The sequence below is a fragment of the Atractosteus spatula genome, chromosome 22, assembly GCF_055471065.1.
Source record: "Atractosteus spatula isolate fAtrSpa1 chromosome 22, fAtrSpa1.hap1, whole genome shotgun sequence".
NCBI lineage: Eukaryota > Metazoa > Chordata > Actinopteri > Semionotiformes > Lepisosteidae > Atractosteus > Atractosteus spatula.
This window is the reverse complement of record NC_142727.1, coordinates 9,567,958-9,593,770: the sequence shown is the minus strand read 5'-3', so window position 1 is coordinate 9,593,770 and position 25,813 is coordinate 9,567,958. Positions and strand designations below refer to the sequence as shown.

Sequence of the window (25,813 nt, the reverse complement as noted above, 5' to 3'; positions counted from 1 at the left end):
TTAAAGGAAACGGTGTTGAAACTAAATGGTTTAAGTGCCTCCCAGCTGCTGAAAATCCCTAATTAAGGATTTGATTGGCTACCAGTTGATCCAGGGCTTCTCAATTCCGAGCAGGATTTCTGACGTTTCTACACTCTTCAGTAGTAAAGATCCATAACTGCTAATTAATGGCTCTTTTTAGCAGTAATAGATGTATAGAAAATAAATGCTAAAACCCGGTGAATTGATATTTAATACGTTCAGGATACAGAACTGATTATCTATATCTTGAGATGCACTTTGTCTGCATAGAGATTAATCATACTGTATACAAGGCGTCCAAATAAAAGATTCGCTGCCCTTGGAAAGAAATCATGTAATAAATTATCCAATCAGAAGTGAATATCGGGCGTGGCTTATTTGGATTTTGCACTACTGCAGTTCACACACGTGCTCGAATAATGTAAGAAGTTCAAGGAAAAAGACACCGTGACACATATGACATATTACAACAATGTCAGGGATGACCTAACGTTTTCTTTAAAAACAGAAGCAGATTTTGATCATATTGATATTATATAATACTCCTGATTCCCCAAACACAAGCCCAACATTATATTATTATTATTATTATTATTGTGTTATTTTACTATGTACGAAGGCCTGAGTGATAAAATGACACTGGCAAAGCCTAAGGCGTTAAACTGGTCATTGAATCAGGCTTGGTATCTAAACTGGAATATTAACTTTGGGAAGATGTACTGTATTATTATTATTATTATTATTATTGTTGTTGTTGTTGCTGCTGTTTGTTAATATATAATCAGAGTAATCGCGGATAAATCTTCCCTTTTCTAGAATTCTGTTGTATCCCATTCATTTAAGAAATTAAATTCTAGCTGACTCTGAACATGCCTTTATGACACCGGGTTGTTTATCTAGCCCTCGCGTCACAGTCCTACTGTATGTCCTGCTTTAATTGACAAGAACTATTTACTTTGCCTGAGTACTGTTTGCAAAGCCTAATGAGATGCGCTGAGACTTTCTGTTTCCATGACAGCTCCCATAAACAGTTTACGTACGCTTCGCAGTTTCACATCAACAGTCGCTTTTACCACCACCTTGTAAGGTGAAGCACCCGGCACAAATCACTGGCTCTGGGTCAAGAAAGGGAAAAGCAAAGCAAATCCTTTCCCCTCAAGTGAAAACGCACGACTACTGAAGTCTATAACCGAAACTAAAAGAGCAACGTATTCACCCCGAGCTCCAAAGGCGTCACTGGGTTTTAAATGGTTTTGCGGGCTCTCGGGTTTGTCCCTTACGGCGGCTCGTAGTTGAAGTACCTGAACCGACCGGTTGCTGTTTTTTTAAAGGGACAGAAGCGACAGAGATTGCGTGCAAAATCTCCGGGACGGACAGCAACTTTTACCATGACGAAGGAAGAGAAACGCGGACCGCAGATGTTTCAGAACTGACGACTCAAAGAGGAGGGAAAGAAACTTTCCGTTTTACAAGCCGTTTTAACTGGCTTGAACATCTCGCACCTCTGGTGTTATAACAGGGGTGAGTGAAGTCCATTTATGCTTTTTTTTTCCTAAAAAGAAGACCAAAGAGGAATGTCAGCAATTCTAAACAGCAAGGAACTGTCTCCCAGAAATCACTTAAATGAAGTTTAACTAATAAACGTCTCCAAACTTTTTACAATTAGCTAGCAGTCACTGTGCTAACTCCCTTTCCGCTTGTTTTATGTAGCAGACGACGAAGGGTGAAGTGTTTTGAAGACGTCCAGCGCACACGATTTATAGATGCAGTGCTGCGCTGGGTTACACGTCTGTGATTTGCGTCGATTTATTCTGAAAAATTAAACGGATTTACTTTCAGAGTTACGTCTCAGTGCCCCGAAAGTTCAATGGCTTTCTTGTGAGGAATAATTTCTATTTTCTTTTTTTTTTTTTAAAAGAACATGTAACATGTAGCTCTGTGTAGCCACCCTCGTGTATTGACATCGCAACAGCTGTCGCTGAAGTCGGGTACGCCGGCTACATTCCCAGTAACATCGGGGAGAAAAAAAAACACTTTTTCAGTATTGTTTAGCTCATGATACCCGAAAGGTAACCTCATCTCGGTGGAGCCTGAGCTTCGGAGGGCTTTTGCGTGCCCGTAAATGACCGATAACACTAAAGCCAGCTGCAGCCCTTTTATTGCAGCTGCTGTTGGAGAAAAAGATGGATAACCATGGCAACGGGGCCAGAGAGGACTTCCGCTGGACTTCGTCACCATTTGCTCGCTCACACACACCTGTTGAGGCTCCTCTTCCTAGACTCTAGTAAAATACGGTCAGATAGGAGAGTAGTGCTTGCAAGTCTGAGTAGAGCAACTGCAAGCATAACTGTAGCAGCTGCCTCAGAAAGGGGAAGGTGGCTGTAGGTAGGCTTACTGAAGCTGTAGCGTCTTTGAAAGCGCAGTTTGCATGCTGCTTGTAAAAAAAAAACCAAAAAACATTCCGTGGCACTTTTAGTTTCTTAGATTTGATTTGTCCACATTACTGCTCTATTTTGTAGCGAACAGTTTCATATAAAAATCTATCGGTGCCACAATAAAAATGTGGTATTGGACATTTGCTATTGTGTTTTAAAGCAGTGGGACAAAATGTGGATGTTGCCGTAATTTTCAGTGGTGGATGGAAATATGAGAAGTCAGCCCCCCCCCTCCCGTTTCCTTTAAACAGGCCTTGTACTGAGATAAAGATGTTATTTGTGGTTGATAAGCACAGGCATGAAACACTGGGTACTGGAACCGCAGCACAACTCCATCTTCGAAGTAGGTCTTGTTAGTGTCACATAGACTCAGGTGCCCTGTCCCGACGTCTTGAAAACGCGTGGCCTTGAAAGTATTGAACAAGTTTCAGATTTTTGTCTTATATGTGTTTGCCGAGCTGTTGGGGGGGCTGCAGGTGATCCACAAAGCCGAGCAGCTCATCTTATCTGCTGTTTCTGTTTGCCTTGCTTGTCGTTTGTGTGTGGGCCCACTGGGGGGGGGGGTGGGGGGGAGAAGTGTGGTTGTTTGTTAGAAACAATTATTGGCGAGGTCCTCGACAATTCCATTTTGTGGAAAGGAAACAAAGAACAGACTGGATTTTCATCTCAAATGTGTATCAGAGTCGTTCCAGCGGACACTGGGTTCCAGAAATACAGTGGTGCAGAGAAACCCTCCCTTCACTTCCTGCTCCTAAAGTCCCCTGGGTGGCTTAGAGATATACAGATTGGTGTTCTGGGGAAAACAAATCAAAAGGCAAGATTATGGGAGTTCTTTTAAGACATTTCTTTCCAGCCATGGGCTTGGGTTAGACCTGTCTTGTCCCGTCTAACCCCATCCTACTCCTGTGTGCACGGTTCTTTGTCCTGTCGGCTGTTTGTTGTGATGACAGGGGCTGTATACAGCTTTATTCCTTGGTGGTGTGACTGCGGTTGTGTTGCAGGAGCTGGATGGCCTCAGTAGCACCAGTCAAGACAGAGAAGCGACCTGCCTCTGCTGATGCAGACTCCGCTGCCAAAAAACCCAGGTAGCCGCGCGCTTCTGAGCAGTGCTAAGTCGCCGTACTAAGACTTCATTGCATTTGCCTTTGGGCTTGCGTTTCTTTGTGGTGTCGATCATTTTGCAAAAACATCTGCTGCTGATATGACAAAGGAAGTCTGTCAGCTGTTTCTTTTTTTCCAGGGCCTTCCCACTAAAGTCACAAACAATGTTGCGTCTTTAATGATTTTTTAAAAGAAAGCCGCCATAAGTCTATTGTCAAAATAAATCTGAGAAAACGATACAATACGATACGATACTTGAGAACTTCTGCCCTGTCTAGAGTCTTCTTTTGAATCATGGCTCAAGGACCGATGTAATGCAGAACTGCTCAGCTATGCGTCTCTTGCCCCATGCTGCCCCGCAGGAAGCTGCTGCCCAGCCTGAAGACGAAGCGCGCCCCCGAGCTGGTGCTGGTGATCGGGACCGGGGTGAGCTCGGCCGTGGCGCCCCAGGTGCCGGCGCTGCGCTCCTGGAAGGGGCTGATCCAGGCGCTGCTGGACGCTGCCAACGACTTCGACCTGCTGGAGGAGGAGGAGAGCCGGCGCTTCCAGCAGAGCCTGCAGGAGGACAAGAACCTGGTGCACGTGGCCCATGACCTCATCCAGAAACTGTCGCCGGTAAGCAGGTGCCCGGGGGCTCCCGCACGCTTCCTGCCCCGAGCTCCTTTTGTTCGTTGTTGCTGCGGCTCGTCGGTCTTTCTGTCATCGCGGAGAACGAACGGCCCTCGTGCCTGGTCAGTCACATTTGAGATCAGGACATTTCCAGCTGCAAGGTCACTCCCTCGTCTAACCGCTTTATCCAATAGAGGCTTGCGGTGGAGCCGGAGTCCATCCCAGCAAGCAGTGGGCGCAAGGCAGGATACCCTCTGGACGCGACGCCAGTCCATTCCTGCGAATCCTTATGGATTCATTTTTTATGATGCGTTTGCCTGTTCCATATATCTAAACTGTCAAAAAGTCTTATTGTAAGGTCGAAGAGCAACAAAAAGATGCCTTTATGGGTAACTGTTGATTCTAAGAAGTGTCACGGGCCTCCTCGTGGCACATGTTACTAAATTATTTCTAACATGTGACAACAAAACTTGATCTATTTAGATGTTTTATGAATTATGTTACTGAGTTTACAGAAAAAAAACTGCACTGAACTGGCCTCTGCAGAGAACCTGAGATGAACTTCCAAAATAAAAGAGAGTCTTAGGGTTGTTACAAACTGATCTACTATTAGGGAATATGGAAACGCAAAGTAATTCTGACTTGTCTTAGGTGCTAATGTAGAGATGGTTTTAAAAAGCCAACTGTGTTAACAGTGCTGTGCCTACAGAACAGAAGCAAGGAATTTAGAAAAGGCATTTGTTTTGTGATTTCTTGTTTATCTAAAGCCAAACTATGTGACCTTTGTTCCTGAAGCTTCCTGTATCAGTCTTGTCTCTCTGTTCAGTTGTGGTGCATTTTGCAAAATTTGTTTCACCAGACTGCATTTTCCAAAGCAAATGGTGCACAGTTGCTTGGCAGCAATTTGCTGTCTTTCCTGCTTTAAAATCGATTAAAGCATAGTTTAAGAGGCACATTTATGAAAAGGAACTCTATAAAGTACTGTTCTGGAACAAATGTGACAAGGGAACATTGCAAAGGCCTTACAAGAGCTGTAGAAAAGAGAATGCATTGTGAGCAGAGTCAGCTTTTATGCTTTCTAGCATTTACACAAAGATTGTGTATTCACTTGAAGGTAAGGTTTTCATACCAAGGTTGGAACACAAAACATCACATACCTACAGTTATCATTGCAGTTGTTTACATTGGTGTGAATCAAATCACAGATGCCATGTTGGTCATGTTATGGGAAAGTAGTTCAGGTGGGCAGCTGCGTCAGCATGCGTAGGCTGCAAAGGAACAAGTAATAGGTTTATTCCATGCTGAAAAAAAGAAGAAAGAAAACACAACGTTTCGGCCGTGGAGCCTTCTTCAGGTGTGTCAATGGGTGTTATGGGAAAGCCAGGGAAAGAGTGGATATTTTCAGTGAGGATTTGGGTAAAGAAAGGCTCAGTGTTTCTGTTGCAACTACTTCTAAAAAATATCATTTCTGGCTGGTTCAAAGCTGAAGTATGTTAGTGTGGTAAAATCTATATTTGTGTTTCATCTCCTTGACTAATATGGATGTGATTGCCCTGATTTTTCCAGAGTTTCTGGTCTGACAAAGTAGACACCTGTGCCCTGTGGTTATGTGAACTCGGCTGTTTAAAAGGTTCTCCGGTAGGGCTGTACCGAATTGCAAACCGTTTGGCAACAAGAGGTTCTTGACTATTGGAATTGTCTTTGTGGGTTTTGAGGATGGGGCCGTGGGGAATTGTAACAGATGCACAATATTGTCTGAAGTGAATTTTGATATGCTGTTATGATGTGCTTCAGTCAAATGAAGACCCACAGGGGTATCCAGTCAAAAGAGTGTTTTTCTTGGATGTGTCAGCTGTTGTCTCTGACCTTGCAGATGTGATTATAGCAGTTTTTCCATTATTTTGTTAGCTGTGCCCCTCTTGTTCATCCCTGCTTAACCATTGCGTTAGGGAAATTAACCCGCTGAGCTGAGCAACATATCTTCAAAAGGGGGAAATTGTCCGCATGGAAATGGTGTTATAGTGTTTTGGTTTGTTTTTGCTTGAGGTTAATCATGCTATGCTAAAGCTCTGCGATCTCTTTCTCTCTGCTTTGTGCTGAAGAAGCATTGTGAAGCTGCCCCACTGTGCTGAAATTCTCTCAGCTGTGTGTTGTGACCTGAATCTTTTCAACAAGCTGATAATGCACACTAGAAAAGTACATGCTTCCTTAGCCCAGATTATGCCTGGAAGGTTTCACAAACAAAGCTAAAAAACGAAGAAAAATAACTTTTTGTTTTATAAACATGCTCCATGGCCTCTGATATTAAGCCTGCTTGTTTACACACACAACTTTTAAGACGCAAGTTGGCTTTCTGAATGGGAGCCTCACGTCTCTTTATAATTTTGTCAATGTGAGTTTTCTGTTCACAGCGCCCAGATCTTTCTTACAGACAAACATCCTGGGGTGAGTTTCTCCTCATTCAGCTGTCACTTTTAAACAACAGCCAAAGATTGACATGTTCTGGGTGACCTGAAGGCTCATCTTTTATAATCGATGGGTGATTTCCAGCTGAGATAATCTCAGACTTCTTCCAGAACAAGACAGGGTGGCTTGAAACCTAATTGTGACCTTGTGGTAAATTCTGAAGGATGCAGCCTCTTCTTTTTTATTTTTTATGTGTCTTCCTAGAATATAGTCTTTATAACCACCCTGTGAGCTGGACAAAAAAAAGTAGTATGTCTGATATCAGACGTATGACATTTACCTGGTGCTAGTAGGCAGTGGTAAAAGTGGTTATCGACCAAAATGAATCTTCACTTTAGTCCATTATCTCTGACCTTTGAGTCTCTGTGCTCCTGTTGTCCTGTTAATTTGACAATGGATGAGGTTTTCAAAGCTATTCATGGAAGCTTCTCTCCTGTGCTTCTGAGAATTGTTACCAAGTGGGATCTGAATGCCCAGCTCAGTATAATGAGATTTCCCTTGGCGAGACGGTAATCCTGAGCCCAGTCAAACGGCTCACTTTAACATTTCCGCCTGCGTCGGTCAGTCTGGCATTCTTTCCTGGGTGCTCATGTTGAAGATTCCCAGACCAGGGTTTTGTTCCCCGCCCCACCCCCAAGTTAAATATTTCAAATTGGTATAGACATTCAGTTAGTGAAACAAAGAGAAAGTTGTGCTAATAATTTGAAATAATTTAAATGAGTTGTGAATCGCTTTGTGATGATTATACTATAAAAGGACATTACAGCAGTAGGGCCATGATTCGTATCCTTGAGAACAATCCTGTCTTTAAGTTCTCTTTAATCCCAGCTAATTAGGCTCATTAATTTGACCAATTTACCACTAATGTTCCAAGGGTCTTCAGCGGCTGATGATTAGAAGGGACTCTGCCGGCTAATGACCCTGGACCGGCCCTCTCCTCTCTCCACAGCGCACGGGTAACGTCCGCTCCACCTTCTTCAAGGACTGCCTGTACGAGGTGTTTGACGACCTGGAGTCCAAGATGGAGCACGCTGGGAAGCACCTCCTGCGCTCGGTCCTGCAGCTCATGGAGAGTGGGGCGCTGGTCCTCACCACCAACTTCGACAACCTGCTGGAGATCTACGCGGCTCACCAGGGCACCAAGCTGGAGTCCCTGGACCTCACCGACGAGAAAAAGGTCCCCCCCCCCCTACCTACCTTCTGTTCTGTGGTGACCACACAGCTACAGCTACGCCTCGTCCTCTTTGAGCAGAACCTGTTTCTGTCGCTGTCTATCACTAGTGTGCTGGATAGTTATTTCATAAATCGAGTCTGCAAGCCGTATGAATATAATGACAGTGGTGGTAACTGGGAAGTACCCATGAAGATGTATGTGCTCACAACATAACTGAATGTCATTGGGAAAAGTTGTGTAGCTTGTTAAAATATTGCAAGATCAGTACTGTAGCCTTTTAATAAGCAAAGTTACCAAAGATGCACTGTATAGCTTTTCATGAGGAGTGGTAACAAACCAACAGTGTTGTATGGTTTTATACACAGGAAGTATGCTCACTTGACTGGCGTGCAGCATGAGTGACTATTTTATAAAGTCGGCCTGTACCATATACTCTATGTGGAGCCTGCATTTCAGACAAAATGGGTGTTATTTTACACTGTGTCCTGTGCTGAGCACCCTGCGCGCGGGGGCGAGGGCCTGGCTCACACTAACGCCAGGCGCGCGCCGTGTTCTGTGTGCCACAGGTGCTGGAGTGGGCCCAGGAGAAGAGGCGGCTCAGCGTGCTGCACATCCACGGCGTTTACACCAACCCCAGCGGCATCGTGCTGCACCCCGCAGGGTACCAGAATGTCCTGAGAAACACCGAGGTCATGGTGAGGGCACTGGGGGGGGGGGCAGGCTGGGTACGCTTCCATTTGAACGATAGCAGCGGGCGCAGCTCCTCCGTTTCTTAGGAGTACAACATTCTTACACCAAGCCACGTTTATACCCGTTTTGTCATAAAGAATCAACTCTTTAAATGTGTGAGATTTCTAAAGTGTCGCATTGATCTTCCACAATGCATACGTGAGTCCAGAGTCCGTTTAAATGTTTGTAGTGAAACATCAGGGTTTTTTTTGCTATAAATCTAGCATGAAGGAAACCGCTAGTACAAGTCTTACCTTGGCGTGAGTTCTGGTTCTGCGGTTTCTGAACTTTGCCGTTCCTCTGTAATTGAAGCCCGCCTACACGTGGTTTGTTTTGTTTTGGGTTTTTTTTTCGCGGCCCCCCCGCGCAGAGGGAGATCCAGAAGCTGTACGAGACCAAGTCGTTCGTGTTCCTGGGCTGCGGGCGCACCGTGGACGACACCACCTTCCAGGCCCTCTTCCTGGAGGCGGTCAAGCACAAGTCGGACCTGGAGCACTTCATGCTGGTGCGGCGGGAGGACGTGGGCGAGTTCAAGAAGCTGCGCGACAACATGCTGGACAAGGGCATCAAGGTCATCTCCTACGGCAACGAGTACGCGGACCTGCCGGAGTACTTCGAGAGGCTGGCCAACGAGATCTGCACTCGAGATGTGGCCGTCAACGGCTGGGGTGGGTCCTGTCTGCACACACTCTCGTCCGAGAGAGCCCGACGAGATCTTAGTTTAGCAGTACTGGACTCATCAGTGGAATGAGAAGGTGTATTTGGCAGTGTATTCACCTAAGCACCTAATATAACTTAATACTCTTAGGTAACTTTTAAGTTAACCTTTTCGTTTTTTAACGATCTGAAACAAACGGGAGTTTTTTGTCAAAAGCTCACTATTTAAGTCGGCATTAATGGGGCTGATATAAGGATATCTGCAGTGCAAACAACTGTGGATATAATATCCGGATTACCTTTTAGCGGGGCAATTCTGTGAAATGTGCGAAATTTCACACGGTGGAATGTGGAAGCTAAATTTAAATGAGCCAAGGTGCACAGTTTTATGTAGCGCAGTTAGGCTAAAGAGTGTAGCCAGTATGTTGGGGTATTTACTGTGTGAACCGCCAAGAGGTGAGGGGAATTGTGAATTTGGGGAGTATTAAGTAAAATTTGTGGCAGATTGGGAGGAAAGTGCAGTTTAACACTAAGATTAATCACTAAGCAGTGAGATAAATCCCTAAGCATGAAGTAAATTTTGTCTTGAAAAGGGTTTAACCAAAATCAGGTATGCTACCAAAGAGGCCACATGATGCACACTGGTAGGGAAAGATGATGCTCTTAGTGCTACCAAGAAACAGTCAGCCAGGTGATGAAATAAGAACTGCAGTACAGGCCCCTGAGAGAAACAACCATCAGCATTAAAGCTGAAACCACTGGCCAGGCATGTATGTCCATATAAAACAAATGTGCCCAGTGCCTCAGATATTGGAATTGCCCTGGGGCACCAACACAAAGTCTTCAAGTAGCAATGCATGAAATATATGAAGTATATGATGATCCCTTGCAGCTGAACTACATCTTGGTCTATAAAACTTTTAAAGAGCCCTGTTCCTCCTAGAAAAGAATGAATGCCCTGTAATACGGATCTTGGGGAGCTGAGAGAACAAAGGGTGTTGTCAAAGCCTATATTTTGGGTATAAGAACCCCTCAATCAGCAGAGGACCAAGAGAGTGGATCTGAGCTGGGGCCGTCAAAGGAATGAGCATATATATATATACAGTCTTTCCTAGCTATCCAAAGGGGTTATCTCTACTCCAGAATGTGGAAGCAGTCACAGAATTGTCAGAGTTTCAAAACAGAAGACCGATAAGGTCATGGGAGAGAGCTATGCCAAAAGCAGGTCAATCAAAGTCTCGTCGTCCTGAGCAAGGGACATTTTGTACCACTCGGGGAGTCAAAAGCTCATGAGGATTTTTGGCAAGGCCTGGATATGAGGAGCGGGGAAAACTGGGGATAATGTACGGTGTGCCTAACTCTCTGCTGTCCCTGTTATCACATTTTCCACCATTCACCAGTAGCTAAATTTCAGCAGTTTTGCTGCATGTTCCCCTTTTGTATTAGGCCAGGGTGTTAGGAAATAAATGTGAAGCTAGATAAGACAAGCGTTATTCCTATTGTAAGGGAAATTGTGGTAACAACAATAACATATAGAGTTGTATGATCTGTTTGGTTTCTAACTCTGGTCCTTGAAACCTACATGCCTTCTGGTTATCTCTGCAGCTGACGTCTGTTACAATATTGGACCCTAAACTGACCTAACAATAGCGCTGATGAGATTTTTTAAAAATCTGTTCTCAAGGAAGGTGCGGGTTTGCCTTTTAATGATCGTCTTTCCTGAGTAACTTAGGCAGAAGAAATGACACGAAAGAGCTGTCGTGCACCAGCGGCAAATTAAGTCGCAGGTGTGTGTCACTGAACAGTGTTCCGAAACTGACAATTCAGACCAATTTAAAGAACAGAAACACTTCCTGTATCCTGTAAGGTCCTGCAGTAAGTTGGATTGCAATTTTAGGTATGCTGTCAAGATGCTAAACCTCCTTTCATTCCTGCAGTATATTGCTGCTGGAGCACAGCTGTCGCGATCATGAGTTTAGGCTGCTGAGGTTTGAAGGCTATAGCTCCAATCTCAATTGAAATGAGGAAGTTAGTTTAAACCTTAGTTCGTGCTTCTGTCATACGTGCAAGTGTGTAACCTACCTATTGTAAATTTCATATACGGATTGTAAGTTGCGCTGGACGAGCGGGTCCGCTAAGAAGTAGCGCTACTTTAAGGAAACGAAGGGAGTTGATTTAAGCAGGGCTGCAATACAGTTGCGCACACCAAGCTGTCCGCACCACCAGCTGAAGCTGAATGGAAAACAATGCTTCTGTTGGAATGTAGTTGGGTTTTTTTTTATGTGTTGTATTATGTGATACAGACGAAAGAAGGCACAAAAAAGCGAGGGCTAAAATGCAAAATGTTACACATTTAAATTTGAGTTTGTGTCAGAACTGCAGCCTTTGTTATCAGCGCACCACGATTTCCTCACGTGCTGCTGGCGGATATCTAGTTTTTCTTTACCGATTGTAATTTTCTTTACAGGTCGTAGTTATTTTCTCTGGTTCCTGACCAATTGCCTGAGCACCTGCAATATCCTTGCATTTCATTACAGTGTTTGCACAGCCTGGGGCTCCAGAACCCTGTTCAGCTCCATTCTCTTTTCTTGATATAAAGGCACATATTGTATGGACTAATTAACCCATTTGAAAACGATGCAGACCACCAGGTGTGAAGCATTTATTACTGCGTTTTTAGCTGACTGAGTCAATGGTTGTACAGTATGGATGCTGTACAGTTTGAGTGTTCAGCATCTGAAGATCCATTTGTTCACAACCTCAAATCAGTCCCGATTTTTGCATCTCTCATGTCCCGCAGGATCCCCAGATCAGGAAGATGTAAACCAGAATGGCTTGAGTTCACAGAACAACCTCTTTCAAGGTAAAGAGAAGCTGCACTTACAGTGTGTTACTTCATTTGCCTCCCTTCAGAGATAAAGTACTTGACAATGCCAGGAGCACCTACAGCTGGACTACAGGCAGAATGTATCAAAAACAAATTACGCTATAAGATATTGAAATTAGGATTCAATAATCATCATCATCTCAGATTTTTCAGATGCTCCCATTAATTGCACCTTTTTTTTTTCTCATCCAGTGCAAACTTTGCATTTTGCCAAAAAGGTTTGGCCAGGGTTACAATATTTTGCTTTGTCTGCACGTTCGCTGTTCTCGTCGATGGGAGGTTATTGATTTTGACGCCGCTTTCTCTCTGCATTCAGGTACTTCTCTTTCTCTTTCCCTCTAGACTGCCATACCTGACAGAGGAACGGATGGGCAGTGTGAAACGACATCTGCGCTCTCGCAGATCATTAACCTGCCAGCCTGAGACCGGAGCTTAATTCAATGACCAGGTCTGATAACACAAAAGGACTGTGATCTGATCCACGAAAGAGACCCACTCTGGCTCTTCCAAGAAAGAAGGAAAATCATACCATTCCTCTCCAAAGCCACTATGATTTTGTGTGGCTTCCATCATATTGCAAATAGCAGCAAGGGAGGAACAGCCTCTACACAGAGCCAAGTTCTAATCATGCGTAATTGGAAATGCTGTCCTCACAATGTCATGGTTTAGGCTCCCTTTCAAGAAAGAAAAGAGTAAAAAAAAAAAAAACGTCAAGATCTGCGGTTAAGTGTCAGAATGGCCTTGCAGACAGGCTCGAGTGAGGTGTTTCTTGGATCTGAAAAGGGTGGAAGCTGTCTGGCATTTTGGCAAAATGTTTTATGATCTTTGATGTAGCACCCGACTGAGTGGCTGTGATAGGGGAAAAAACAGTCAGGGATTGGATCCCCCTTTGGAACTGTGGATCGTCTTTGATAAGAAAGCCATCGGTCAGCAGCCATCATGCAGAATGTCAATATGGCCTGAAACTGCTTGCACAGGGAGGCAGGGAGGTGAGCGACATCTTATTTAGGTGGCTTGTTTCCTCCATGACGTGAGGTTTGCTCTGAGTCTCTCTAGGACACATCAGGTTGTTTCCTTTTGACAGACCAGGATCATAGGCTCAGCTATCATTTCTATGATAGAGCTTCCAAAAAAAGCAATATCATTTCTCTACCAAAGGCCTGGGCTGCTTGTGACATAGTCGTTCTAACTATGTCATGCTGGTGTATGGTTTTCCTGCACAGGCCCTGGATGTGTGCGTAAGAGTAGTCTTTTATTCAATTTAATTACCATTTAGGTCTTGATGTCGAATCCTCCATTATTGTAAAAACAACCACTTATACGAAGTCCAGCGGGATGATCAGTACACAGACAGGTCCATCCAGTTCCTCTGAACTCTTCTGGTTTGAAAAGTAAAAGCTTTATTAACTTTTATTGACTTATTTTCTTAACAAAGGAAAGAGCTCTTGGTTTGTATACTTACACCCTAGTCGATGATATTGTTTTGCAATCAAAAAGCCAGGGGTGGTCTTCTCTGTACTATGAAAAGTTAAAGCTTTTATTTCCATAAATTCTTTTTTTATTTAAAATATTGAACATGCTGTTTTTTTTTTGTGGGGACTGAAATTTGTGTCTTTATGTCACGACTTGAAATAAAAAGTTTTATTTCCCCCAGGTGATGTTACTAAAGAAGCATATTGCTGAGTACTGTACAGTGTACAGAGTAACACAGTGTAATACAGACCTGGTCGTTTCCAGCTTCCTATTGCTGGTTGACAAACTTCAAATAAGAGCCCACAGGTTTCCATACGTGCCCCCGAGATTCACCCTCCCCCCCCCCCCCCCCCCAAAAAAAAAATAAGAGCCACAGGAAGGCTATCATAGCAGCTTTATTTTAACAAATGTATTACATTCTCATAAATTATGACATGGACTTTTCTATATAGCTCTCAATTCTCTTTTATTGCACTACTGCATAAAGGGTTTGGAAGCTTAACCACCTTTGTATTGTATATTCTTTTAGACTAGACTAAAAAAAAATTCAGTCACTTAAACAGCCCACAACAAAGGTGTGTGGGTGCCTTTAGCCACTGAGAGTTACTGGGATAAAAGACCTTTTGTCATGTAAACACCCCACCCCCCACCCCCCCCAACAAAAGAAACAAAGCAGAGGACTAAGGCTCAAATCAGGGATAAGTCATTGGAATTTCCATAGCAGGTACCTCAAGGTGCAACAGTAAAACCTACAGGCAGGATCTCTCACAAGATCTGAGACATTTCAGATTTCATAGCCGGGCTGAGATTATCTACTGCACAAAGCTGTGAATCAGTGGAGAGTAATACAGGCACTATGGTAACTTCTTTCTCCAGGGGTTTGACTTTGGCTGGATTCAGTTGTGGTTAAGACCGGATTTTCCAGACATAGGGCTGCGTCTTCAGAACACTGAACAGAGTTCTGCTGTGAGCTGGATAGCTAGTTGTGATAAACAATAGTTCTGCCTCGCGATCTTCAAAAATGGACATCGGAACAAGAGCAAACGAAAAAAATAAATAAAAAACAATGCCACTTTAACCATTTGCCACTTTTAAACGATTTCGTAAAAAGTCATCATTCCCTGAACTATGACAGAAAACTAAGTTGTGTTGATAAAACATATTCAAATGGGGATACAGGAATTCTCAGCTTCAGGTCTCTTGTGTCTAGCCAGCCCCCAACAGCCGGAGCAGGGCTGAGGTAAACGTCAGCTGGCCCCCAGGTCTAATAAGGAGAAGGGCTCAAACAGGAGGATCTCACAGTACAGTCTCTTCCCCACGACGCATGCTGTCGTGAGCAGGGTTCGGTTCCACCCCATGTCGAAACGGTGCCAAGCCTGTGTGTGTCGTGTGTGCGCATGGTCTGCGGGTGTGAAGATGGAAGCTGCTGCAGGACTGGAATTCTCAAAAGCGGGCGGCCAGTGGGAGAGCGATGGCGGTCGCTTCTCCCTCTAGGCCTTCATGAGGGCGCCGACCACAGCCTTGGCGTTGAGGCTACGCAGGTCGCTGTAGGTCTGCCCAGTGCCCACAAACACGATGGGCTGGCCGGTGATGTACGTCATCGAAATGGCAGCCCCCACCTGAGGAACCACAGAACAACACAGGAAAGGGGTGAGAAACCCAGGATTATGCCCTTAGTGGGGACTGGGAAATCATGTTAGATCATAAGGTCACTAATAATAACTCCTTACACTTATATAGCGCTTTCCTGGACACTCCACTCTTAAGCGCTTTACAGGTAATGGGGACTCCCCTCCATCACCACCAGTGTGCAGCCCTACCTGGATGATACGACGGCAGCCATAGTGCCCCAGTACGCTCCCAAAACATCCGCAGATTTTAACACTGCATTGCAATCACCCCATTACTACAGCCAGCTCCATCTTTCTATGTAAAATATATATTTAGGGATTCTTATTTTTTCCACCCCATTTAAAAAAAAGCTCATGGTTTTATCTTTCCCTTCCCTTTGAACCGGGAAAACTAAACCCCGTTAACAACTTCATATAGGACTTCCATATAGGAGAAAAATGAGTTCCTGAACTGAACCGTTTTTAAGCCCAGACTTGAAGCCTGCTGCTATACAAACCTTGTCGTCGATGGTGTCGAACTTGGTGAGGACGATGCCGTCGATGAGCCGCGGTTTATCAGACATGGAGTGGTCGGCCAGGGCCTGGTTAAACTTGACCTGCGAGGGGACGCAAAGCCACAGCCTGACTTGTGGGGACAAAACGCGCACCAGATGCCCACAAACCCACAAAACGACAACAGCAGCACGGTATTTACTGTCCGTGCTGAAAAAGACCCGCATTCTTCGATTCTTGGATCCTGAATGAGCCTGAAACGGCGACTCTCTCTATCGGGACCCTTGTGGACAAGCACAGGAGCGCCCTCTCCTGGAACGTTACCGGTAATGCCCTGCAACTTGAAATGCGCCCCTCCCGCTTTTCAAATCAAACAAATAAATCACACCAATCAAAATTAATAGCACAAGGCAGCAGATACATTTCATAATATAACTCCAATAGTTCCCCCCCAGGTAAGTCAAGTGGGGGAGGGGGAAAAAACTTGAAAAACGTCTCACACTTAGCCTGCTCTCACTCACTCACTCACACACAGAGAGAGCAGCGACGCGGCGGACACTGACCAGCTGGTCGACGGCCTCGTTGCCCACCAGGGCCTCCCCCACGAACAGCACCAGGTCGGGCATGTTGACGGCGATCAGCTTGGCCAGGGCGGTCATCAGGGGGGCGTTGTCCTGCATGCGGCCTGCTGTGTCCACCAGCACCACGTCAAAACCCTGGTTCCGGGCTGAGGAGCGGGGAAAACAAGCAGGTCTTTTTCTGCTTTTCTGCAAACAAGATCTCGGCCTGGCAAAGCCAAACAAATCTGCTAATGGCACGTTTGAGCCGTAGTCTATATGTGACAGCATAAAATTAAAAAATAGGAAAAATAATAATTCCTGACACTTTTATAGCGCTTTTCTGGACACTCCACTCAAAGCGCTTTACAGGTAATGGGGACTCCCCTCCACCACCACCATTAGCCCCACCTGGATGATGCACCAGTATGCTCACCACACACCAGCTCTCAGTGGGGAGGAGAGCAGAGTGATGGAAGTTTTCGAGAAACTCCCTGGGGATTTTTAATGACCACAGAGCCAGGACCTTGGTTTTACAGTTGCAAGAAAAAGTCTGTGAACAATTTCTGCATTAATTGCTCATAAAAATGTGGTCTGATCTTCACCTAAGTCACAATAAAAGACAAACACAATTTGCTTAAACTAATAACACACAAACAATTGTACTTCTTGTCAGTATTGAACACTCGTTGAGAAAGGGTTTGTCTTGCAACTGTAAGTCTCATCCGAAGGACAGCGCCTTATTATAGTACAGTGTCCCCGTCACTATACTGGGGCATTAGGACCCACACAGACTGCAGGGTGAGCACCCCCTACTGGTCCCACTAACACCGCTTCTAGCAGCAACCTTAGGTTTTTCCCAGGAGTCTCCCATCCAGGTACTGGCCAGGCTCACCCCTGCTGAGCTGCAGTGGGGCTGCCAGCTGGGAGCTGCAGGGTGAGATGGCTGCTGGCAAATAACCGTGTCTCTTCAACGACACTGAAGCAGTTTGAACGTTTTGATGTGTATTTAACTGAAGCGAAGGGGCTGGCGGGGGGCCTGCGGTTACCGTAGGCGATGGCCTCCATGGCGATGCCGGCGGCGTCCTTGCCGTAGCCCTTCTCGTAGAGCTGCACGCGGGGCCGCCCGCCGGCCTGCGCCTCGGGCGGGTGCAGGGCGCTGAGGCGCCGCTGGTGGGTGCGCAGCTGCTCCACCGCCCCGGCCCGGAAGGTGTCGCAGGCGGCGATCAGCACCGTGAAGCCGTTCTCGATGAGCCAGAAGGAGATCTGCGGAGGACGGGGGAGCAATGAGACCGCGGCCCCTCGGCCCCCTCCACACGCGTTTCGGAGCTCCGGGAGCCGGGCGCGGTTACCGTCGGCGCAAGCTGCAAGCTGTTTTTTTCCCCCCCCAACGTTTGCCTTTTGATTTTGGCACATACCCTTGGCTGACCACCTCGAGATGAATGCCAACGGCCCGAGAGACTGAAACGTCTGGGATCAATTAACTCCGCACTATCAAAACGAGCTGGAGGGGTCCAACGGGGCCTTTGGGACCGTTCTTCCGCTGGGGCAGGCTAATAATGACACTAAGGCAGTGTAGTGTATTATGTTCATTTTTCCACCTTTTTTTTTACATTTTTGTAAATTACCTGGCGTGTGACCAACTTGGGATGCATTTAACAGCTCCAGCGACTGAAACGTCTGGATGACACCCTGGGATCAATTAACCCCTCACTACCAAACGAGCTAGAGGGGGCAAATGAGTATTTTAATAATAATTGCTTACACTTATATAGCGCTTTTCTGGACACTCCACTCAAAGCGCTTCACAGGTAATGGGGATCCCCTCCACCACCACCAGTGTGCAGCCCCACCTGGATGATGTGACAGCAGCCATAGTGCGCCAGTACACTCACCACACACCAGCTCTCAGTGGGGAGGAGAGCAGAGTGATGAAGCCAGTTCAGAGATGGGGATTATTAGGAGGCCATGATTGGTAAGGGCCAATGGGAAATTTGGCCAGGACGCCGGGGTAACACCCCGGGGTTTTTAATTACCACAGAGAGTCAGGACCTTGGTTTTACATCAAATCCCAAGGACGGCGCCTTTTTACTTCTGTAACCGTCCTTGAGTTCTAAAGGCCCCGGCCCATTTCAAGGAGCTCGTTTTTGTACTTCGCCAACTCGGAACTCCTGCTCTGGTTTCGCGCTCCCCAGAACACGGTGACCGCCGAGGGAACGCTCGCCGTTCCTCGACGGGCTCCGCCGTTCGGATGGCCGACAGGCGTCTTTTGGTGCTGCCGACAGCTCGGCGGCCGCTGACCTTGGCCAGGTTGGTGGACTTGCCGACGCCGTTCACGCCGCAGAAGGTGATGATGAAGGGCCGGCGCTGAGCCTGCGCCTCCAGCACGTCTCTCAGGATGTCCACGCGCCGCTTGGGCTGCAGGATCTGGACCAGGGAGTCCTGGAGGGCCTGCTTCACGGTGGAGGTGACAGCTGCGGGGACACACACGCACGCGCACACACGTCACGCGCCGAGAGGGAGATGGCTTTCCGCACAGAGGACAACCTCACAGCTGCATCCCGCCAGACCAGGCAGACACCACTGGATCAAGTGAAGCTTTCACACAGAAGAATATGGAACAGGCTGGACCAACAGCCAAGCACCCAAATCTGTGCCGTTCGGTGCCATTTACTGTCTTTGTCTTTTTTCCAACCTCGAAATACCAGCGGACCGGCGCGTGAGTGCACCCTCAGGCCTAGAATCGGACTGAAAAACAATTATTGCTTCCACTTATATAGCGCTTTTTTAAACACTCCGCTCAAAGCGCTTTTTAGGTATTGGGGACTCCCCTCTACCACCACCCGTGTGCAGCCCCACCTGGATGATGCTCCAGTACTCAGTCGGGGCAGAGAGCAGAGTGATGAAGCCAGTTCAGAGATGGGGATTATTAGGAGGCCATGACTGGTAAAGGCCAGGGGGAAATTTGGCCAGGACGCCGGGGTAATACCCCTACTCTTTTCAGGAAACGCTCTGAGATTTTTAATGACCACAGACCTAGGTTTTATATCTCATCAGAGATTTTTATGGTCTAGTGTCCCCATCACTATACCAGGGCATTAGGACGCACACAGATCACGAGTGAGCGCCCCCTACTGGTCCCACTACCACCTCTCCGAGCAGCAACCTTAGTTTCTCAAATGTTTCTTTTTTTTTTTTCCCTCCCATCCAGGTACTGGCCAGGCTCACGCCTGCTGAGCTTCAGGGGGTTGTCAGCTGCGAGATGCAGGGCGACATGGCTGCTGGTGGTATTTCAAAGCGATTGGAAAAGATCCACGCTGTGGATCGGATGCTCACCACAGACCTGGGCTGAATTAGCACGTCGAAAGTGGCTAAAGGAGCAGGTAGCTCATGCATCGTAAAAGCACCTCGTTTTAAAAGACGCCGTCTCTTCCAACGCTGCGCGAGGATCTGATCAGACCACATCAGCGCCAGTCCGCCGACCTCTGATGTCGTTCACTGTCAGCGCCGTCTGGCATCAGACCCTACGACGCACACTTCCGAGCTCAGAGGCGTTGGCGGGGGTACTCACTGGTGAAGGTGCCCATGGTTTTGCCCTCCAGCTTTTTTGCCACGGATTCGCAGAGCTGAGAGGCAATGTCGGCTGCTACATTCTTCGCTGCATGAAAAAACAAAGGGGGCATTTTGGCAAACGAGTTCTTGCTTTGTTCAGGTGCCGCAGCAGAACCTTTGAACAGAACCTCCAGCACCATTCCTGTTTCGTAGACCTGCTGCATAGTCAGCTTATGCCTCATAGTATGGATATACAAGTGACCATTTGAGATAAAGAATAAAACTGCAAACAGCTCTCATGCCCAATCATCCCGAAGCACGTAACGACGAAACACACTTCTCATTCTCAGGCCTCAACATAGCGCCTTACTGAGTAAAGATGGGGTTTTTATAATGAGAAGGGTCAAACAGTCCTGTACATTCTCCATTACCAGCTAAAAAAGATGTGTGGCCGAACTGCCTTAACATTTTTTTCAGCCTGTTAGCAATGTTTTTTTTTCCTGCAAATGCAGTTCCTGGACAGGTCAATAGTGCCATGCCCCCCGCAGTCTGTCATACCGATGAGATGGTCCCTCATCTTCTCCAGCACGGGCTCCATGTCCTCCTGGGTCAGGCTCTTGGAGCCCACGAGTCCCTTCAGCATGCTGAACATCCCCCCGAAGCCTCCCTTCTTAGAGCTGGGAAAAGCAGAGAACGATTAGTCTGTCACAGATTTCTACAACACCTGTATCTACACTCAAAGCACAGGGTTTCACATATTAACAGAAACTGCACCCGCACGTGTCTCATCTGCCTGAACACTGAAGGAGCCCCTCCACTGTGTTCACTCTGCACGCGTCTCATCTGCCTGAACACCGAAGGAGCCACTCCACTGTGTTCACTCTGCACGTGTTGCATCTGCCTGAACACCGAAGGAGCCACTCCACTGTCTTCATTCTGCAAGTGTCTCATCTGCCTGAACACTGAAGGAGCCACTCCACTGTCTTCATTCTGCAAGTGTCTCATCTGCCTGAACACCGAAGGAGCCACTCCACTGTCTTCATGTGCTCTTTCATGCCTAAAAATAAGCAACATCTGTTTTTGCTGTAAAATGACAACCCCTGCCTCACCTTTTCTTACTGGCACTGGAGACCACCTGCTCCTCCTCTTCCTCCTCCTCCTCCTCTTCCTCGCTGGACTCATAATCCACCGGGCGCAGGTCTCCCCCCATGGTACCAGGCTGCACCCCCTGATGGAGACAGGGAGTCTCGGGGTCAGAGCTAAGTCACGGGGAGCCGGGACACCGCAGCAGGCTGCCATCTCCCTGACGCCCAGCTCCCATTTGACCTGTCGAGCTCAAACCCCCGTTCGGCTGATCCGAAAAATGCCGATAACCCGAACGCCTTCGTGCCGAGAGAAGATTACTGTGCTATTAAGAGCAGGGATGACAAAAATCAGTGGGAGTTTATCATTCCATTTCATTTCAACCCTGTACCGATTTCCCTGCATGGAGTCCCAAGCTTTGACTGCAGTATAGATTATTATACCCGACACTGAATCCAATTCCAAGACAGGGTGGACGCTGAACCGACTGTAACCGGTCCCCCCCCCCAGCCAGGCACCTACCAGGTCGGCAGACGTGTCCTCCAGCGTGCCCTCCCCATCCTGGGCACCGTTGAAGCTGCTTTTGCTGTAGTCCAGGTCTCTGCTGCTGCTGCCCCCGTTGTCCCACACGCGGTTTTCCTTGCCGCGCGGTTTCGGCGGCCGGGGAGACTTGCTGCTGCCGGGAGAGAGCGGACCATCCCTGAGACACGAGCTGGGGGGGGGGGGGGCTGCTCCCGCCACCCCCACCTCCCCGAAACATACTCCTGCTGGCGGCTCAATGCAGACGTGAGCCGAAGTGTCTCAGTGAAACTCGCATGAAGCAAAATGACTTGGTCGTAGAGTTCTGGGAGAAACCTGGATCACCGTCTCGGATCAGAGGAGTCCCCCTTACCTGGAAAGCGGTTCGAGAGGAGAGCCCAGAAAAGCGCTATACCAGTATACGGAATTATTATTAGTCATCGCCCCATCTCTGCCTAGGAACTCAAATCAGAACGCGATTCTATTTTCAAGAACACATTCTGCTGCTGGAAGCGTGATGTCTGACTGCTGTAGAAGACGCTGACGAATGTCGCTGGCCAGTCCTATACCATCCGCCAAGCCCCCCCCCCCCGCCGGCCCCTCACCTCTGCTTGTCGGGGGCCGCGGCCTTTCCGCGCTTGCGGAAGAACTCCTCGCGGTTCCTCTGGATGATCTCCTCCGAGCTCAGGCCCTGGCTCCCGTTCTCCGCCGCCTTGAGGGAGCCCTTGGGGCCCCCCCCCCTGGGCGAGTCGCCCGCCGTCTCCGCCGCAGGAGCAGGAGCTGGGGAGACGGTTCTCAGGCAGTTATAGAGTGCTTTATACTTGGCACGGCGCATTGTGCTTTGAGCATTCTGAATGGCTGGATTTGCATGTGCAGTAAGTGCACCAGCATGGTTCCATGAACACAGAATGCATTGAATGTATTGGTGGCTAACTGTATTCTAATTAGTAAAGTGCTGTTTGCTCAAGATCGAGAGCATTGTAGCTATGCATCAGTCAACAGTGATTCTTTCTGACTGGTGAGATTCCTTTAAAAGACACTTTTTTTTCTAATGTTTCTAAAATATGAACTGGGGAAAATGATAAAAAAACTGGTGTCTCCCCCCCTGCCAACGCGGGGCTGCAGAGCTCCTGCCTTCCTCTTGCATTCCAGAGCTCCGCTGGCAGAAGGCTCCTGATCTCCCCCCCCCCGTAGGACATTTTAAAAAGCGGAAAACGAAGAATCCAGCAGCAGCAGGAAGCACAAAGTGAACCGTCACAACTGCCCTCCAGAAATGATCTGAAACCAAGAGTGTCGCCTGCGATCAAAGCAGCACAAGTCCTTTTCTCTGGGTGCCCTACTGGGATCGGACCAAGACGCTTCGGATCCCGACGCCGACCCCCGTCGAGCCTCACCTTCCTTTTTGGCCGTTTTGTTCTTCTTGCTGCTCTCCTTTCCTTTGTCCCCTCCCTTCGTCTCGATCATGGACTTCACCGTCTTCTGGGATTTCTGGGACTCCTGGAAGGTCTTCATGGCGACGGGGGCACGGGCCTTGCTGCTGTCCTCCGCCTGCCTGCGAGAGAGAGAGAGAGAGATCACAGCGTCAGGGCAGGGTCAGGAAAAGCCGGAGAGGAGGGGCAGCGCCTGGGTTTGGCGCAGGCTGGCACAGTAAAAACAAAACTGCGCTCGGAAAGGTTACAGAAAGCATATCGGTGTATCTTTTACTGGAACAGAAGAATAACAGAAAGAGACAACTGGACTGGGCACAGATCACTTCACAGAAAAGAGTAGGGGTGTTACCCCGGCGTCCTGGACAGATTTCCTAGTCATTGCCTCCTAATAACCCCCACCTCTGAATTGGCTTCATCACTCACTCACTGATAACGGGTGTGTGGTGAGAGTACAGGCATACTTTGGCTGCCATCTCATCATCCAAGTAGGGCTACACACTGATTGGGGTGGAGGGGAGTCCCCATTACCTGTAAAGCGCTTTTGAGTGGATTGTGCAGAAAAGGGCTACACAAGTATATGAAATGATTATGAATTATCATCCCATCTCTGCCTAGGAACTCAAATCAGAACGCGATTTTGTTTGTCCAAAATTCTTAACACATTATACTGCTGGATGCAGGACATCTGAACGCTATAAATGACCCTGACGAGTGATCCTGTCAATGGGCGTACCGAAGAAGCTGCAGGAAGTCACTCCCGAACTCAAAAGTGTAGCTGAGCAGCGTTAGGGCTCCTCTGTGCTCCAGCTCGTTCTTGTAGCGGTCCCGGAACAACAGCTGCACGTCGTCTATGAGCTTGTCCACATACGTCAGCGTCAGGATCTTCTGGAACCCCACCTGCACCGCACAACCAAACAGCGCGTACTGATTCTGAGCCGGGAGGGGCGGGCTGAGCTCCGAACGCACGAGTCGCAGCGGGCAAACAAAAGGAGGAAAACTCCTCATTCTGGCCCACCGTCAATCACATCTACTGACAGAAAGGTCTCGGAAAATGGAGGGCCCCCCCCCCAGGAGGATTCATGCTTCGAATTCACAGAGCGCAGGTGTGACGCGCTACTTTTCTCTTTCAGATTAGTTACCACCAGCGTCCTGCAGGGTGGTCATCTGGAGTTTGAGAACAGGTCACAAGAAAGGGGCAACAGATGAACAATCAGAGAAAAAAGAGGTCCACAGCATCACGCTGCGTCAAGGAGAAAAATGACTTTGAGGTAATAAGAGTTCCATTGATTTTGCAATTCACTGCTGGGGGTGGCAGATGCTGACTTTAGGTCTATGTACTGAATCGATCTGTTTTGGTTTTCTTTCAAAAAGTACAAGTCTACGCCAGTCTGTTAGCCAAGACATTTAAAAATAACCGTCTAGATATTAAAGAAATTGTTTCCCTGTCAGTGAAGACCAGAAAAGCATCAAAGGGGAAGATTTTTAAACCGATTTAAGACCTTTCCCTCAGAATCAAAATGAACCACTGGTACAACACTAAATTACTTACAACGAACACCAGCTCAAACTCATTGTCCAGTTTGTACTTGAGGCTTAAGGAATCGTAGGTGAAAGAATTGTTCCCACTGCGCTCCTAGAAAAAAAAAAAGCTGCATCAGTACTAGAAGGTTTTATTATAGACCACTCTTGACACCCGATTCTCCCCAACAGCACAGTCTGGCGCACAGATTGCTTCACAACACTATGGAGCACAAAGCATACTTCAAAGGAACAAGTAAAGTTTTATTCCAGGCTGAAAAGTGAAGAAAAGAAACAACGTTTCGGCTGTGGAGCCTTCTTGAAGAAACATTGTGTCTCTTTTCTTTCCAGCATGGAATAAACCTTTACTGTTTATGTTAAGCTCAAGAGTGACAGACCACACAGAGCATGCTTCTGATCCACCCAAGACCTCATCAGAACAGGAGATCACAATAACGTTTACAAATGAGAGGATCTTGCTGGGGTTCACTAGTGCCACTCATTAGTAAAGAAGCAAAGCTTTTACTTGAAAAAAAACAGCCAAGGTCAGCTTCGACATCGCCGCTTGCTCCACACTCCTACCACTCTTTGTGTAAAAGGCTTACGACAGGCGCCTGCAGGCTTACTACGATTCCAGCTTATTTTCTTCCCGATATTTGTGACACGAACACGCTGGAAAATATGTAAGGGATCTTAAGACCCTGCTCAGGCAAGGCGTTAAGAAGAGAGGGCAATTACCAATTAAAGAAGACCTCGCCCATCTACCATAATCAGCAAAAGGAATAAACTAATGATAATGAGTTGTTGTTTTTGCATAAATCAAAGGACGTTCAGACATGCAACTCCATAAAGCTTTCATTTGGAAAAGTCATAAGGAACGTAAAACATAAAACGGAACTCGATTGCGAAAAAGCACAACTTGCTTTTTAAAGGACCAGGAAAAGGGTGCGCATTTGTTGTGTGCAATCAATGTTATTTGGGACTCATTACACGATCCCAGCTCGCTGCAGCCAACCGGACATCGCCGCCGGCCGGCTCCCCCGGCGCTGACAGCTGTCACGGTGGGTCCGTCTCTCCGCGTCGCCGTACCTGCAGAATGACGGAGCGGATGAGCGCATTGACAGGCCCCGTGAAGGACCCGCTGGCCCCGGCTCCCTGGAAGCACCACAGCACGATGCCTCCTTTGCTGAAGATGGTGAAAAAGTCCAACATCTTGCCACAGCGGAGTCGAGTTCAGGAATAACACCACAGGGAAGGGAAAACAAAGATCTGAACGGCACGACAGAACAATAAATAATAAATACGTGCTCAGACTGGCCGATAACACTTGTGCCCCGCGAAAAGCGGGTGACTCGATCAGATTAAATTTTGTTTTAGAAAGTAAAAAAAAAAGAGCGAGGGACTTTCCCCCCTGCCTTATGCAACTCGGCTACAGACACGTCACGTCACTTGCACGCAGGGAAATGACGTTTTGCTTCC

At 47.3% G+C, this 25,813-nt stretch overlaps 2 protein-coding genes across 3 annotated transcripts; one reads left to right on the top strand and one right to left on the bottom strand.

The window, feature by feature from the left end:
- The first annotated feature begins 1,387 nt into the window (after positions 1 to 1,387).
- On the top strand, positions 1,388 to 13,647 carry siral1 (SIR2 antiphage like 1). Its single transcript, XM_088939891.1, has 8 exons — positions 1,388 to 1,542; positions 3,458 to 3,541; positions 3,920 to 4,172; positions 7,582 to 7,809; positions 8,373 to 8,501; positions 8,906 to 9,203; positions 11,993 to 12,055; positions 12,422 to 13,647. The coding sequence occupies exons 2-8, from the start codon at positions 3,465 to 3,467 to the stop codon at positions 12,433 to 12,435; spliced, it is 1,062 nt and encodes a 353-aa protein (XP_088796017.1). The 5' UTR covers positions 1,388 to 1,542; positions 3,458 to 3,464; the 3' UTR covers positions 12,436 to 13,647.
- Positions 13,648 to 13,929: 282 nt separating this feature from the next.
- srpra (SRP receptor subunit alpha) lies at positions 13,930 to 25,813 on the bottom strand. Of its 2 annotated transcripts, none has more exons than XM_088939451.1 (14): positions 25,424 to 25,813; positions 24,366 to 24,449; positions 23,550 to 23,713; positions 22,781 to 22,938; positions 21,992 to 22,166; positions 21,390 to 21,543; positions 20,894 to 21,012; positions 20,343 to 20,461; positions 19,804 to 19,890; positions 18,534 to 18,706; positions 17,282 to 17,498; positions 16,239 to 16,402; positions 15,681 to 15,779; positions 13,930 to 15,171 (listed from the first exon to the last, which is right to left on the bottom strand). In XM_088939451.1, exons 1-14 carry the CDS (start codon positions 25,544 to 25,546, stop codon positions 15,043 to 15,045), a joined length of 1,965 nt encoding a protein of 654 aa, XP_088795577.1. In that variant the 5' UTR covers positions 25,547 to 25,813; the 3' UTR covers positions 13,930 to 15,042. The 2 variants fall into 2 exon arrangements, with proteins under 2 accessions (XP_088795577.1, XP_088795578.1); XM_088939452.1 differs by having other exon boundaries at positions 21,390 to 21,540.

Bases quoted from the DNA above. Each gene is read 5' to 3' on its own strand.
- srpra (XM_088939451.1), bottom strand. From the start codon at position 25,546: ATGTTGGACTTTTTCACCATCTTCAGCAAAGGAGGCATCGTGCTGTGG. The intron at 23,714-24,365 runs GTAAGTAATTTA...TGTGCGGTGCAG, and splicing joins AGTTTGAGCTGGTGTTCGTT to GTGGGGTTCCAGAAGATCCT. The intron at 20,462-20,893 runs GTGAGGCAGGGG...TGCTTTTCCCAG, and splicing joins TCCAGTGCCAGTAAGAAAAG to CTCTAAGAAGGGAGGCTTCG.
- siral1 (XM_088939891.1), top strand. From the start codon at position 3,465: ATGGCCTCAGTAGCACCAGTCAAGACAGAGAAGCGACCTGCCTCTGCT. The intron at 3,542-3,919 runs GTAGCCGCGCGC...GCTGCCCCGCAG, and splicing joins TCCGCTGCCAAAAAACCCAG to GAAGCTGCTGCCCAGCCTGA. The intron at 4,173-7,581 runs GTAAGCAGGTGC...CTCTCTCCACAG, and splicing joins TCATCCAGAAACTGTCGCCG to CGCACGGGTAACGTCCGCTC.